We start from the raw sequence: 16295 nt of genomic DNA, 5'->3' as shown, positions 1-16295 counted from the left end.
GATTAAATTTTTAATTAAATAAATTATTTCCTGACGGTGAAAATTTCACGTAAGGAGTATTTTTGATTATTTTAACTCCCGCCTCTTGACACAAGAGTGATTTATGACATACACTGAGGGGTGGGATTTATAATTTTCATTACCACCCTCTGACAGAAGAGTGATTTATGACATAAGCATAACTGATTTTCTTTGTAACCTTGTTGTATTCTGATAATTTTAAAAAAATTACAAATTTGTAATGTCAGGAAAAACTTTTTGAATTAAAAATTTAATATTTCCAGCTGGAAACGAACTATCGTACATTGGTATCAAAGGCAGGTGCTATACCCACACAGCTGCTTGGCTTCTTATTATACGAATTACTAATTTAATACCAACATTTACTAAATAATCAACACAATAAAATCGAAAAAATTATACAAATGTGTCCAAACCTTTTACCTATACTTAATCTGAAATTAGTTATCCTCCGTTTTTAACTGTGCAAAAATTGATATGTGCGCAATTAAACTACATTCTTTAAAAGTAACATATTAACAGTGAAACGAAAAAAAAAAGTTTAAGGCTTATAATTTACTATAGCAAATACTAGGTGATTTGAAAAATTCTAGTGTTAAAAGCGATTCTAGTCTTTATACGAAAAATATATATCTACACTAGTTAGGGGGAGGTTAATCTAAGTCTATTTTATTCTTTGGGAAAAATAATACATTTTATTTATTTATTTATACGTAATGCATAAAACTGGCGTTAAAACCATGGAGACTAGACAAGGAGATCGAATATAAATATTATCGAAGATAATAAATGAGAACTCTAGAATATATCGAAATAAATTTCGATTTTTGTCCCAATTTCCTAGATCACTTTTTTGTATTTTTAAAATACGTATTTTCCGCCACCAAGTGCAGTCCGCCACCAAATTAGCAAAGAGTAACATTCATAATAAGAGTAATCACTAGCTAATTCATACTGATGATGACTACTTGGTAGTCGAAAATACGTATTTTAAAAATACAAAAAACTGATCTAGGAAATTGTGGCAAAAATCGAAATTTAAAGGAGATCGAACTCTATGTAAACAAATGAGAAACAAATAGTGACGCTGAATTCTGTTTGTGTTCGATCTCCTCGTGTAGTCTCCATGGGTAAAACTTTGTACTTAACGCTATAGAATTATTTTTAATCTTAACGTCAATTTGTTTGCTTTGTATAAATTCTCTGATATAACGTAAATATTTGGATTATTGAAGGAACTATTATTAGAATTAATCAATCACCTTGTACATTCAATTATCACGGTCTTATAAACAGGATAGATTCATGTGTTATTCAAAATAGAACGATTTAAATCGATAATAAGTGGAAAAATCTCGTAGTGTGGCTAAAAAAAAAAGAAAAATGTCGAAAACAAAGGGCGGACATCTTTTAGACACCTTGAATTTGATCTTGACCTTCAGGGTCATCAAAAAGTCAACTTGTGTTTGTTACTGCGATTGGATAGAAGCTACAAGATTTTTCCGTTATCGATGGAAATGATTCACTCTCTATAAATATTAGTGATGGGAGGAATGTTGTATTTTGTACGTTGGCAAATGCAAAGGCGAATGTTTATTTCCAATATTCGCGAATGCCAATTTTTTCAAATGAAGCGCTCGCAAATTGTTATATATTCTTTATCTATAGTCCAAAACATCCGCATAAATTTCTTGCGAATGTTAAAAAATATGGCGAATATTCGTCACATCACTAATAAATACATATACTATCTTTAATATAAAATGTTCCTGTTTATAAGTTCATAATTTACACTAAGAAAAATTAGACCTGAATTTTTATGAAAAATATCACTTATCAACGCTTATTTAAAACTAAATTTTGTAAAAAAAAATTGTCAAAAAATTCAGCTACCATACAAAAATAAAGATTTTGACTTTTTGTGAAAGTAAAATGAGGGTCTCTATGCTATTTCTTTTTGGTATAAAATATGGTTTTGTTTTGTTATAAAGCTGAAATTGTCATGAAAGACATTTTGACAGTAAAAGAGATCTGTCTGTATACTATTTCTTGTTTTTTGGTATAAAATATGGTTTTTGTCAAAAAGCTGAATCTGAAAATTTCGTCTTGAAAGACATTTTGTTTCTTATAAAGCGTGAGCATCGATGATCAGCACAAATAAAGGGTCAACAAGACTCTGAAGTTTCGTATTTTATATAAATAACATTTCGATAGTAGAATTAAAACAAACAATGGACCCTTTGTGTTTCGTTATTTTCTGCTCTGTTTATGGTAATAATCTGCTGTTACGCAATTGTTTCTTATAAACATGCGTGTAGTATGTTAACTGTAAACCCCATTTCATTGTCATGAAAGCCCAGACCATGGCAATGGCAACACTGTGATCAATTGGCATTACAGCTGAAACAAAAAATTATAGATGTTAAAATTTTCACAAAACTGATAAGGTCTAGAGCCAAGGAGGAAATGGATTTCACTTAAAATTTCAGATGCTATGGATTCTAATAAATCTAGGAGAAATTCTTAAACCAACCCTAATTATTTTATAGTTGTATGATCTTATTTTAAAAATCCTAAATACGTGCCTGTATTTAGATAGTCAATATACAGTGTGATACAGATAGTCACAGAAGTACACAGATAGTTATAGAAATATCTATTTTGAAATTTTGCACAGTCATACAAGGTAATGGGTCACATTTTTTAAGATGCCTAACCGAAATCTGAATGAACTTTAAGCTCAGTCTACTACAAATTGTCAAATAGGGCCGATTCTTAATATTTTGCCTAGCGTCAGAGATGGTTAGAGATATCGAAAACAAAAATATTAGAAAAAGTTGTTTAGAATATTTTTTTTATATCCATATACCGGTTTTCATGACTGACTATTGAGAATCGGCCGCACTTGTCAATTTGTAGTAAACCGAGTTTAAAGTTCAGGTTTCGGTTAAGTATGTTAAAAAATGTGACCTTTTAAGTTCAGGTTTTGGTTAAGTATATTAAAAAATTTGACCCATCAACCTGCATGACTGTGCAAAATTTCAAATTGATATTCTTATAAATAAGGAAAATATGAGGATGTCTTCATCTAAAATGCGACACACTGTATAAATAATACGCTTATCTATAATTATGACTTAATGCGTTAATTAATAAACAATGTTGACTTTGTAATTCTTATCTAAAATTAAATTAACAGAAAATTACGATAAACCAACCACATCCAAAATTCCGTCAACATGAAAAACGAACTGTTTATTGCTCCATGTCCGTCTGTGTTACAAAATTTTGTTTATAAAAAAACTGTTATTGTTAACGTCATGGTTGTTGCCAGCTAGCAGAATTTGCCAGCTGGAAGTGAAAAAAATGGGAGTTAGAAATCTAAAAAAATGTGACGATATTAATAATACTCAATAAACACTTTTAACAAAAATAATTTCGAATATGATAAGTTAATTAGGATTGGAGTGGGGCTAACAATAATTAAATGCTTTGAGAGCTTACATTCAGATTATACTGATAAAATTATTCAACGTTTTTGGTTCGAAAATTACATTAAATTAAAATTAATTAATATAAATGCAAAAATATTTATTTATTAACCTTGTGAATAATTAAATAATTTCCCACACTGAAAAATTTAAGTAAAGCGAAACGTAATAATTTGTTGTCTGATTTCAATTTATTCAGATAATTACATAAATTATTTGTATTATTTACGAGGGCGTTCTTTAATCATACTTAACATCCAACTTACTTAAAGTTTTGATTTATTTTTTATATAAACAATTTTATATTTATTGATAAAATATTGAAAAATAAAATAAGTTTATTTCCGGTGACTGGATTTCCCCGTTATCGCAGATTATAATAAATGATGAATAATCAATTGCAAATATATAGCGTGTTCTATTTTCGATACCAGTTTTTAAATACGTCGCCATTTTTGTATTTTGTATGGTAGTGTCCCCGGCCACTACTCCATAAACCATTTGGAGCTGTTCAAGAACAGCAGGAGGGCTTTGACGTCGACTGACTTTAGGTCGGAGAGGTCGTCAAAGAGAGGCTGGCTGGCTCAAGTAAACCCATCTCCTCATGACAAGAGCTGAGCAGTGAGAGAGAAGATTAGACATTGTCTCCTCCTCGTCACCACTGTGACAGCTCCTGCAGTAGTCGTGATACACTGCCAGGCCTAATTTGGATATTTTATATGTACTCATATTCTATCTGCCCTGGTTACTTTTATTTTTCGAAAATTCTGTTAATTTTCACAATTTTCACTGTTCACTTTTAGGTACTTTTTCGTATTCCACTATATCTAAATTTGAACAGTGAAAATTGTGAAAATTAACAGGATTTTCGAAAAATAAAAGTAACTAGGGCAGATAGAATATGAGCATCTATAAAATATCGAAATTTCAAATTGATAAGGTAAAGAGTATAATCGTAGTTCTTGAAATTCAAATGTAACTTTAACCATTCTTTTCTGGAAAATGGCTTTTCTTTATAAATATTTTTTTCCACCAATGAGAATATTTAAGAGGAGTCTTAAAAAAATTATAAAGTTTCACGCCAATCAAATAATGATTTCACGCCCTTGAAAAATGAGTGAAAAACCGTCTTAAATTATAAATATTGCACATTTTCAATCTTTAAATTTCATTTGCTGGATAAGGTAACATAATTTATCACCGAAAAAGCGAGCAGTTGTACCTTATTTGACTTGAAAGTCATACAATGTCATGGAAATTGATTTTAGGGTGATTCCATGACAAATTTACCATGGATGGAAACAAAAGCTACTGTTTTTGATGGTAAAAATACTTTAGTATGGTGCCCACACTGTAGTACTTAAATAAAAATTAATCTTTTTCAAAATTATTGTGAAATTTTAATGACATATTCGCCATTAAATAAAATACAGTAGAATCTCGATAAGTTAAAGTCCAAGGGAAACACAAAATATTTTAAGTTATAGAGGTTTTAAGTTATCAAGTGTCTATGTTAGGTAAAGGTTAATATAGAGGTATGTACATGTTTCTATGTACCCTAGTTAATATAGAGGTATGTACATGTTTCTATGTAGTTACTGAGGGCCTATACAGAGATTATTTATTTAAGTTATAGAGGTTGCGTCTTTTAAGTTATAGAGGTTTTGGGCTCTGATGGGAAGGGAACATAGTATTTTTTGAAGTAACAGAGGTTTTTATGTTACCGAGGTTTAAGTTATCGAGATTCTACTGTATTATTAATTGATCCATTAAAAATTTGATAACATATGCATATTTAAAATATTTTGTAATATATGTTAATTATAAACTTACGTATATGATAATAAAAGAATTTGAAAGTATACCACAGACTACCAGACAATCCAACTACAGCAAATACAATCCCCAATCCTTGCATATCCTGTACATCATTGATATCATACTTTTCTGGAATGCGTTTTTTCATATCCAAATAATTTAAATAGAAGCATATCGATGCGACCACAACTGGAAAATTAAAATTCAATCAAAAAAAATATTTTCAATTGGATAAAAGATATCTTCCTGTGATTATTTTCATGATGAATCCGGAAATCATTATTAATTTTAAAACCTTGAAAATTTCCGAAAAACACTCTTGAGTTATAAATTTAAAAAAAATATAAATATAACTTACACGATGCAAATGCCCAAATTGCTGCATCATAATTTTCTAAAATAAAAAACGTCACAAATGCCGAAAAACCTAATGTTATACCAAGAGCACTAAAAAATGTTGGACAATCAATTCGTTTATTGCGTGTTGTTTGATCATTATCCATTTTGAATTAAAAATTATTTAATTAAATGAAAATAATCGGAAAAAAAAAATTAAAAACAAATGGACCTCGTTAAACACTTAACAACTAATATTTCTAATTATTCATGTTTTTATTTATCCGAATGAATTATCAAAAATACTTCACTTCACATGTGTGTAAACTTGAAATATGATTAATTCATGGATGCTGATTGGTTGAAAGATTCAAGTGACAGATAGCAGATTTTTTTTCCATTTTTTTTAAGTTCAGTGCATTTTTCAATTGTTTTGTATTAAATAAAAAATGTCTAGATTTTTTTGTAGAAAAAAAAAAGAAAAGCGAAAAAAGAAAGTCTTGTAAATATATTTGCCTCTAGAATGATTGCTTTTTCTAATGATAATTTTTTTTATGTCTCGAACTTTCAACTTTATTTAAAAAGATAATGGGAAATGTTTATTTACACGCTAGCGTTAGAAAATAGATTTCAAAAATTATTCACACGTTGAATTAGTGAAAAAAACGTAAATTTATATGCCTATTCATATAACGCCTTTTCATAGTTTTTGGGATTTTGTATGTAATACAAGTGAAATTACTAATTTTTCGGGTACCCTAAACTCGCACTTGAAACATATCTAAGAAAACTCTTTTTTAAATTACCTTTTCCCTTAGAGCCTTCTCCAAACTGAGCTGATTTTGTGGATGTTGTGCTGTGTTGTTCTGGGTACGGAACCCAAAAATCCCACTTGAAACATAGTTAATAACACTCTTCATTAAATTACCTTTCAAACGAAACAAAAAAATCAAAATCGATTCATTCGTTTTGGGGGTACGATGCCACACCCAGACAGACAGACAAACATACAGAAACACACACATATTTGATTCACATTTTCATATAAAAACGAAATTACTTATCAGTGACGGATTTTTAAATTTGTCTTAAAAACGTTAAGTTTTAGAGAACTATAAGACTTTTTTTAATAATTTGAAAGCTTCTATTTTGTAAACTAGTCATAAGTGATGAAAAGACCAAATGTTATGTCATTTTCAGGACCGAAAGAAAAGCCCGCGGGACAAAACCAAATTTGAAGATCCCATTTAAAAACCCCTCGTTATAAGAATATTTTGGAAATGTAAACATAATAGTGTCGATAAAAAAATGCTTTCTTGTGGAAACATGATACTCGCAATGTTTTCTTGAAGAGTGAAGTAAATTTATCTTTATGATAACAAAGCTAACAATTTATTATTTATATAAAGATCAATATTTATTTTTAATCTTCAAAAGTATGTTTACTTTTAAATTTTTGAGTCAGAATTAAACAGAGAAAGTTTATATTCTTAATCAAGTTTACATAATATTATGCTTATTTACATATTTCACTTTTGACGTTTAACAATTGAAGTGAAGTTTATGGTAATTGATATAGCAAACGCTAGAGGCGCTAAATTTAAATTAAACTACTGTATCGACAAAAAAAATTTTTAACACTAGGTTTTGAAGAAATTCCTTTATTTTTAAGAACTAAAAATATGATTAAGTTATAGTAAATTTAACGATTTTAGTAAATCTGAAATGAAAGTTCGGAATTCAGTATCTTTTATACCGGTTTTCCACTAAACGGACTGCAGTTGAGTTTTTGTTAAAAAACAAAAACAAAATTGAAAATGTAGAAGCCAGTAGCCAAAAAGTTTGTAAAAAGTTTCAGTATTGTTTTTGTTTGTCCGTTTAGTGGAAAACCGGCTTAAGAACATCAAAACAACAATTTTAGCGTGTGAATAACTTTTAGAAAAATGGTACGCTATCGTGGAAATAGGCGTGGCAAAAGATAATTCTTAAGGTCTCGCAGATAAAAAAAGGGCATAAGATTACGTGTATTTTTAAAGTAATTAGCAAAAAAATTTATGCAAATTTTCCATGAAACCTATTTTTAATTTCATTTTTTCGTGTGCTGTAATTGTAAACATATAAAAATAACTAATTAAAAAGAAATTTTCATCCCAAAAGAATCTTGGAATCGGTATAATTCCATTAAAATTAAATATAGAATAACATCTAAAATCAGCCACTTGTCCCGCCATTGAACGAGAGTATTCTCTTCAACTCGATTCTTCCAAAGAGATAGAAACCAGCTGATTGAAAATATGACAAGAAAAAATGCCTGTGCTCAATAAAAGTGTGATTTATAATAAAATTGTGTTGGAAATAATTCCACAATCGTCCTGTTAACAAATGTCGTTAATATGGATGAAATAAAATGGTCAAAAAATGAAACAATTAGCACAAACTTAACAAATATTATATATAACACTACTGATAGTATAACAAATGGGGAACAAGAATATTTACAGGAAGATTTACCGACAAATGATTGTTTTAATAAAGATAATCGAAGTGTTTGTTTAAATGAACCCAATCAATTTTTAAATGATCATTGTAAAATCATAAATGACAACCATGGAAAACTTAATATTGATGGCCTTGACAGACAAGCTCAGATTCAACAGATTGTTGAGAATACTATCAGGTGTGTTCTACATTGTTATCAATTTTTTTTTATTGTTACATTAACAATAAACAATATTGTTTATATACAATAAAATGCTTTTGTTTTTTTTAAATAATGGCTTTCAAATTACATTTTTTTTCATATTGATAGCTTTTTTTTTTTTGGGCAAGCTTACTATAACAAAATTTTTTTAATTGCATTTCTAATAAAGACCCTTTTTAAAACTTTCTACGCTTACAAAACCATAAATTTTGAAAAGAATAAAAAGTTAAAGAAGTTAACCTACTTTTTAGGTCTAAGAACGGAACTTTATTAATTAGTTTTCTTAAAAATTAGTGCTAGCACGGAAGTTTTACGGTTGCCGGCTCTTGTACTATTCAAAAACACAGTTTTATTTAACCGGATACTTTACGTTAGGTTAGAGTGGCTGTCCTGGGGTGGGACACACTTAGACCATAGGGTCCGTTATGATACCGTAAATAGGTTGGCCCATCCCCGGCCACTACTCCATGAACCATTTGGAGCTGTTTAAGAACAGCAGGAGGGCTTTGACGTCGACTGACTTTAAGTCGGAGAGGTCAACCGGATACTTTAATCGATTTTCAAATGTTTATGAAAAACTAGAATTTATTATTTTGGAAATTTTTCATATCTGCAGATTAGTCATGCCCTTAATTGGGTTGAGTAAGCGCGGGTCTGCGCGTTTTTTTGTCCCTTGCTTCCACACTGTGATCCACAGATTGGCCATGCTTTTAATGGGGTCGAGTTGAAGTCTATGGGCTTGTTTATCAGAAATTTAGCGCGTCAAAGCGCGTAAGAATCAATCAATAACAAACTTGGTATCTCTTTTCTAAATGGTTGAAAATTGAAGAGATCAAAGCGGTTTTTACTGCTAAACAAGCTACGTCAAAATTTGACGAAATATGAGAGGAGAATTTTTCGAGGTTTCATGGAATTTCGAAGAAAAATGTGAACAAATGAATTTTTGTTGGGCCGAATAATTTTTGAGTGCTTTTTTATTATCAACAAACTCGAATTTTTCGGTCCTTGATTCTGAATGATATCGATATTTTTTATGTAATTTGTTTAAAGCGCTTTATTTTTTGCCAAGTTCGAGCCGAATTATACATCAAAATTGAAACTAATCGGTTTTTTTTAGACATTTGAATTTAAATAATTAAATCTAAAAGATATCTTAATTTTTAGCGAAGAATCACGATTACGTATACATCAAATTTTGGAATTGGTATCAGCACTTACTTCGCCGGAAAAGCTATTATTGTATTTACGACTTCCAACCGATACACAACCTATCTCCGATCCATTACGACAACCACTTAATCCACTTGGATCTAGATCAGAAATTAGTCAAACAATTAATTGGATACGAACACATCTGGAGGAAGATTCCCAAGTGGCTATGCAAAAACAGGATGTTTATGAGGAATATACGTAAGTTTAAATTTCTGACAAATTTTGATCTTCGTTTGAATTTTTGTGAAATCCGTACCCAAACTGCAAAACACTTTTCGGGGTTTTTTTTTTGGCACCGTGTTATTTTTGACGGAGTTGTTTTGGCACCAAGTTATTTTGATCGGAGTTGTTTTCGTTCGAATCGTTTTGACTGAGTTCTTTTGGTATGTAACCTTTTACAATTTCAATGTTTTAAAGTGCCATTTTCTTTACAGAGCGTATTGCTTAGAAAATGAAATGAAAGCACTATCAACAGCTGATTTTGGGAAAGTAATGAAACAGGTATATCCAAAAGTACGACCTAGACGACTTGGTACTAGAGGAAATTCAAAATATTGTTATGCTGGTTTGCGAAAACGTGTTAAGTTAGAAGCACCCATTTTACCTGATCTCTTAGATTTCCCAAAGGTAATGGAAAATATTAATTTTAATAATATAATAATTGTTATTATAACGAATTTTGTTGTTTGTTTGGGTAATAGTCTACAGAATTTCCATGTTCACAAGCTGATTTAATGGAAGCGGCGTCTCGTTTAGTGCGTGAATGGGCTGAAAATTTATTGGGCGTACAATTTCCAACTTTAGATTCATTGGCATGTCATTTGATTGAAATTGGAAGTGTCGATACTCGTTCAGTGGCTGCATTAACCATCATTAATGCTTTTGGACGAAATTCTGATAAAGGTATGTCAATTTGTTTGAAATAGAACAACGAAATCGTCCTTTTTATAATCTTAGAACATTAAATTGCTTTCTATTACTACGACGAATATGTACTTATTCATATGACTGCATTTAATTTAACTGTCTTGCGAATATAGCAAAAACTTCTTGCCAAAAAGCATTTAGCAAGGGTTTTTTATAATACATTCTCAATATTTTCAGCAGTCAAGTTAAAAACATCATCTTCGAGTCCAACAGCTGGTAAACACAGGGAAACACAACTTCAATTACAAAGAAAGCTTCATCAACGTGAAGTAATTCGTGAGCATAAACGTAAAATGCAGGTGTGTAATTATTTTTTCTCATCACCAACATGAACATGAGATCTGAAACATTCTTTACTTTTGCTTCCTAGTTGTGTAATATACTATTTACTTCTTAAAACCAGGACCGCCTCAGCCATTAAGCAAATACTTAGATTTAATTTAAATTTTAAGTTTTTTTTCAACATACTAGTGCTAAAATATTCCTTTTGTTTGTTTTTTTCACACAGCTTCAGTCATCAAAATGTGATACAAATAATATAACATCAACAAAACGGGCGAAAAAAATCAAAATTGAAGAAACAACACCAAATACATCGCCAACAATAAATGATGAAAGCGATTTATTAATCGATTCAAATCATCATCAACATGCAACAACAAATGGTAGTAACTATGACAACACCATTACTCATAACAATACAGTCTCAACTGTTGTAACAAATAATAATACCACAATTGTTGCATCAACGCCAGCATCAACAAACAGTAGTCCACAAACAATTGCTCAGGGTAATATAAATAATAATAATAATAATAATAATTTAACAAACATATCAGGTACGTTAAGGCTGTTACCAGTCTGTGATACAAAGAAAATAATGGCATCAACTTCTTCAACAACTACAACATTACAGCTAGTTACGTTACCTGATTTTAGCAGTTTTCAAAATAATAATGTCAATAATAATAATAATTATAATACTGATGAGAATACGTTAAAAAATAATGATGTCATTCATGATTATTCAAATAAAAGTTGTGACACAAAATCATTGACAACATCAAAACAACAAAATACTTCCAATAAAACAACAGTCAATTTATCTAAAAAACCACAAGAAACAATTACAGTAAAAGCTTTTGCAAATAAGTCAATATCACGATCAAATTCTTATGAGCATCAACAAAATGAAGCACAAAAACTTGAACAAAAACCAATTCCCCCGACTCCACCAACATTACCTCCTCCACACCAGGATAAACAACAGAAACAACAAAGACTGCGTGTACCACGATTACCGAATACAAAATTAAAGCCAGTAATACAATCGAAAACAACTAAGTACAAAAATGATGTTCGATCTCATGACAATATTGTCAAGCAACCATTATTACAACAAAATCCACCTGTTCCACCACTTTTAGGCTATTATAATCAAATACCGTCAGCAGCGGATGATAAATTAAAATTGGAACAGATTGAAATGAAGAATAAATTGAAATTAATACCACGTGAACGTGTTTGTAGTATTGGAAATATTGATAAAGATGCGTTAGACGATTACTTGTATAGTGGGAATAATTCACAAGAACCGGAAGAAGAAATTATGCAATATTTTCAAAATGATTCATCAAGTGTTGAAGATTTTACTGCGAATAAAGTTGAAAATAATTTATTAAATACACCAATCGAGGAGCATGTTGATGAGAAAACCGATAAAATTTCACAACTTCGTTTGCTATTAGAAAAAAATCTAAAATCAACGAAAAGTCCACCAGAGGATTGTAAAAGTGATGAAATACAATCGACATCATCATCACAAAATAATTTTATGTATCAAAATTCAATCGATCCACAGAAATCGTTGATTTTATCATCGCTCTTAACATCAAATACACCAGGTTTAAATACAAAACGTCGTGTTAGTTTTGATACGTACACAACGGCAACAAGTAGTGTACCACCAAGTCCAAATACACGTCGACAACATTTCAATTTTACACCAATATCACCTGGACCAAATTCACCCGGTGGGAAACAATCAAAGAATTCAAGTACAAATGCTAGTCCATTTGTAAGTCCACGTAATACGCCGGTACCTATAAAATATACACGTAATCGATCTACATGCACCAAGAAATTATCAAAAGACGATGTGAAATTATCGATAGATATTGGTAAAACATCCGGACAATTTGTTATACCAAATAATTTACCAATGTCAGCGCCACCAAGTCCAATGTTACCATATCGACATAAACAACCACATCATCATCAGCAACACTATTTGCAAACGTTGTTAGATGCGGACGTGACAAGTTCTTCACCATCGTATCTTCCAAACGATAGTATCAATGAGTACATCGAGCGAAAACTACACGATAAAACTAAGTTAGCAAAATTGAAAATTGAAAATCCATCAATTGATACAACATCCTCCTCAGATAATTCACCAAAATTATCAAATCTAACACCAAGTAATGATTCTACGTTGTTAGTTGTACATTCAGCTGATCCTCTATCACAAGAAGTGAGTCAATTTTTCCCCGATGAACAATCTCAGCCAATTTTTAACAATGTTGACATGTTTCGATCACAATCAGTCCCATTACACCACCAGCAAATCAAAACTAGTGATTCGATGATTTTTTATAATCAACAACAAAATCCAGGTGTTAACTATAATTTTATGCCATCAAATGTAACATCCACAAGTAGTTCCGTTGGACAAACACCTGTACCAAATGAATTCAATGATTTCACTGGACTCGGAGATACAACAACGATTTTGAATAATGAGAACTTGGACAAAATTTTTAATATCCTACAAAATGATACGTCATCAAATAACATGTTTAATGAGCTAGATACGTCATCATCACAGGTTTCAAGTGATTTAGTACAATCAAGTTCATTTATGTCAACACCTGCATCAGAGACACCTGGTGGAAATCATAATAATGGGTTGTTGAGATCACAAAGTATTGATTTATCCGGTGTAATGATGATTAATCAAAATGTACGATATCCAAATAATTTTGCACCATCAAGATCGGTACCAAGTACACCGTTGCCATATGTAAAAGAACAACATACAGCGTCTACGTTGCTTGATTATGGAAGTTTATCGAAATCACATCCGTCAACACCGTTAATCAATGATACGGGATTTAATTATAAGCATACACAAATTGGAGATTATTTATTGAATGGCCAACCGATTGGTAATAATAAATTAAATGAATTAACTAGTTATTTGTCGACAACGTCGTCGGAAGTACGTGGTGCTGAACCGTTTGTGAAGAGCAAAGAGGCAATTTTAAGTGATGATACACCGTATGTGGATGATAGTTTCACATTTTCTGATTCGGTATTGTTAGTCGATGCTAACGATACATTTAATTTTACAACACGTGTCGGGGATGATACATCGAACGTGGTTGATAATGATTTAATGCAGCTAAGTGGTGGAGGTGGTGCAGACGGTCTACAAACTGTAACACCATCTGATACCAGTGATAATTTTGTAACAAGTACAAATACAGAGCAGCATTTTTTAAAAGTTGATAATAATAAATGCAGTGCTGTTATTGATAATAAGTTCGTTGCAGGTTCGACGAAATTAAAATAATATTTTTTTTTCTCTTTTAATAATTTTTCTGATGATATTATAATTAATTAATTATTTCCATAATTTCAAGTCGAGTTATTTTAATGTTTTTAAATGGTTTATTTATAGGATTCGAACCGGTTTTAATTACTTTCTTGATTAATTAATGAAGCAACACTAGAAATGATGGCTGGTTGTAATTTTTTGTGGGTTTTTATCCAAATCACAAAATTTTAAAACACAAAAACGCAGTTTATTTGACTGTAGTTCTCGAGATACCGACTAGAATGTAGAGCTTTATATAGGATTTCGAGTGTATCATAGAAAATACTCGACCAATTTTCAAATAAGTCCAATATTTGTATTTTATAGGTCAATATTATTCATATATAGGGTGTCTTTTTTAAATTGACATATGCTTGAAACTCGATAAATAAATTTTAATCGAGGAAAATGCTTCAAACGAAAAATGTTTGTTTCAAAGGCACGAACTTCTTAGATCTTTGAATGTCTTAGATCGATTTCGGCATCGAATTCGATCTAAGTTTTTAGGTTCAATTAAAACCACACATTGATTCATAACTGACAAACATATGATCGCATTAAATAAGAAAGTTATTAATAAATACGCAAACATTTTTTTACCGAAGTATTTTTATCGATAAAAGTTCTTTTTCGAGTTTCAAGCATTTATCAACTTAAGTGTTTACTCTGTATAATGTTTTATCAATTCCGAAAGAAAAGTTATTTGTAATTTTCGAGTTTTATCGAAATTGGAGTTAAAATTCGGTATATAAGATAATTTCGACCCAGAAAATACAAAAATCAGATCAATTTCAGGCGACTTATCAAAAAATATTTATCTAATAGTTAAATTTACTGGGTTTTCGTGACTAATTATTCTATCAAATCAAAAAATCTTATTGGCTATTCTAATTTCTTTACAGTTAAGGCATTTTGCCTAAAAAGTAAATAATCTTCAGTAACAATTTATTTGTTGTTGCTCTAAAAAAATGAGGGAGAGATGGATCAAAATGGAAGACGGAGCACAATGGAAAAATCGTATAATATTTGTAATTTATTTCAACAAAATTTCAGAACAAATTACACAATATTATTAAGTCTGTTTAATTTGCTCTGAAATTTTCTTTTGGAATAAGGTACAAATATGACCGAAATTAGAATAACCCAATAAAAATCAACAATTATTGTTCTAAAATCGGGACGAATTTTATAAATAATAATACTTTTAAACCCACTTATTTCAATATATTAAAATAATTGATGTGTTTTAAAAAAACCTCTATAAAAAATAATGGAAATTTTTAGATTTAAAACAAAAATATATATCTATTACAAGTCGATTTACATTTATAATTGCAACAACATAATATTTTAAAAAAACTAATTAACCCAGTGAATTTTTTAGTAATTATGTAAGTAAAAATACCTTCGAAAAGTAAAAAAAAAACCTAGTTATTTTAAAAATATAAATATTAACATACATTGGCAATACTTTTCAGACATTTTCTCGATATAACGTTGAAGATTTTTCCAAAAAAATTGGTTTTGTATGGGAATTTGGAGCGATATCAACATGAACATATGAAAAGTGATTTCTCGGATCAATTTGTTAGAAAATATTTGTCTAATAGTCAAATGTACTAGATTTTCGTGGCTTTTGGATCTTACTTATGCATGATTAATAACCAAACAAACAAATATTTAACCATTTAGAAATCTAAGTCACTATAAGTGGGAATATTTAGAGAAAAATCAAGTTTATCCTACCTTATTTATGTTAGAAAATCATTGGATAGTTTTGAAAATTGTTGGATTCTGGCATGTGTGACGTCTATGCAGTTGAATTTGGCTGTGCGAAAATATTGTCAATGTAAGTTGATATAACATAATCTGAAAAAAAAAAAGTGATATCAGGACACACATTTTGACTTTTTTAAAACTGGTATAAAAATATTATAATAATTGTTTTAATTTGTATTGTGATTTTAGAGTAAAAAAAATTCAAAAAAAAAAAAAATATTTGTACAGGGTATAAACGAGGTTCTTTCTTTTTTTTTGATATTGATTCGAAAACCAATTCCAGAGGGAAATTGTGTACGGACGATAAAATTTATTAAGAAAAAAAAAACAAATTATTTTTATACTATTTAAG

The 16295-nt window shown here is 30.0% G+C and overlaps 2 protein-coding genes across 2 annotated transcripts; one reads left to right on the top strand and one right to left on the bottom strand.

Annotated features, from left to right (window-relative positions):
• Window positions 1–1019: 1019 nt before the first annotated feature.
• Window positions 1020–5863, bottom strand: LOC123299583 (heme transporter hrg1-A-like). The gene is made up of 3 exons (XM_044881831.1): window positions 5689–5863; window positions 5346–5519; window positions 1020–2421 (listed from the first exon to the last, which is right to left on the bottom strand). The coding sequence occupies exons 1-3, from the start codon at window positions 5831–5833 to the stop codon at window positions 2288–2290; spliced, it is 453 nt and encodes a 150-aa protein (XP_044737766.1). The 5' UTR covers window positions 5834–5863; the 3' UTR covers window positions 1020–2287.
• A 2196-nt stretch (window positions 5864–8059) lies between these two features.
• On the top strand, window positions 8060–14140 carry LOC123300448 (dual specificity protein kinase splA). Its single transcript, XM_044883023.1, has 7 exons — window positions 8060–8343; window positions 9532–9777; window positions 10014–10206; window positions 10281–10482; window positions 10684–10805; window positions 11015–11502; window positions 11545–14140. The coding sequence occupies exons 1-7, from the start codon at window positions 8060–8062 to the stop codon at window positions 14138–14140; spliced, it is 4131 nt and encodes a 1376-aa protein (XP_044738958.1).
• Window positions 14141–16295: the final 2155 nt, after the last annotated feature.

The sequence above is a fragment of the Chrysoperla carnea genome, chromosome 5 (assembly GCF_905475395.1).
Source record: "Chrysoperla carnea chromosome 5, inChrCarn1.1, whole genome shotgun sequence".
Taxonomy (NCBI): Eukaryota; Metazoa; Arthropoda; class Insecta; order Neuroptera; family Chrysopidae; genus Chrysoperla; species Chrysoperla carnea.
Note: the sequence above shows the minus strand (reverse complement) of the source record. Positions and strands in the feature narration are given on the sequence as shown.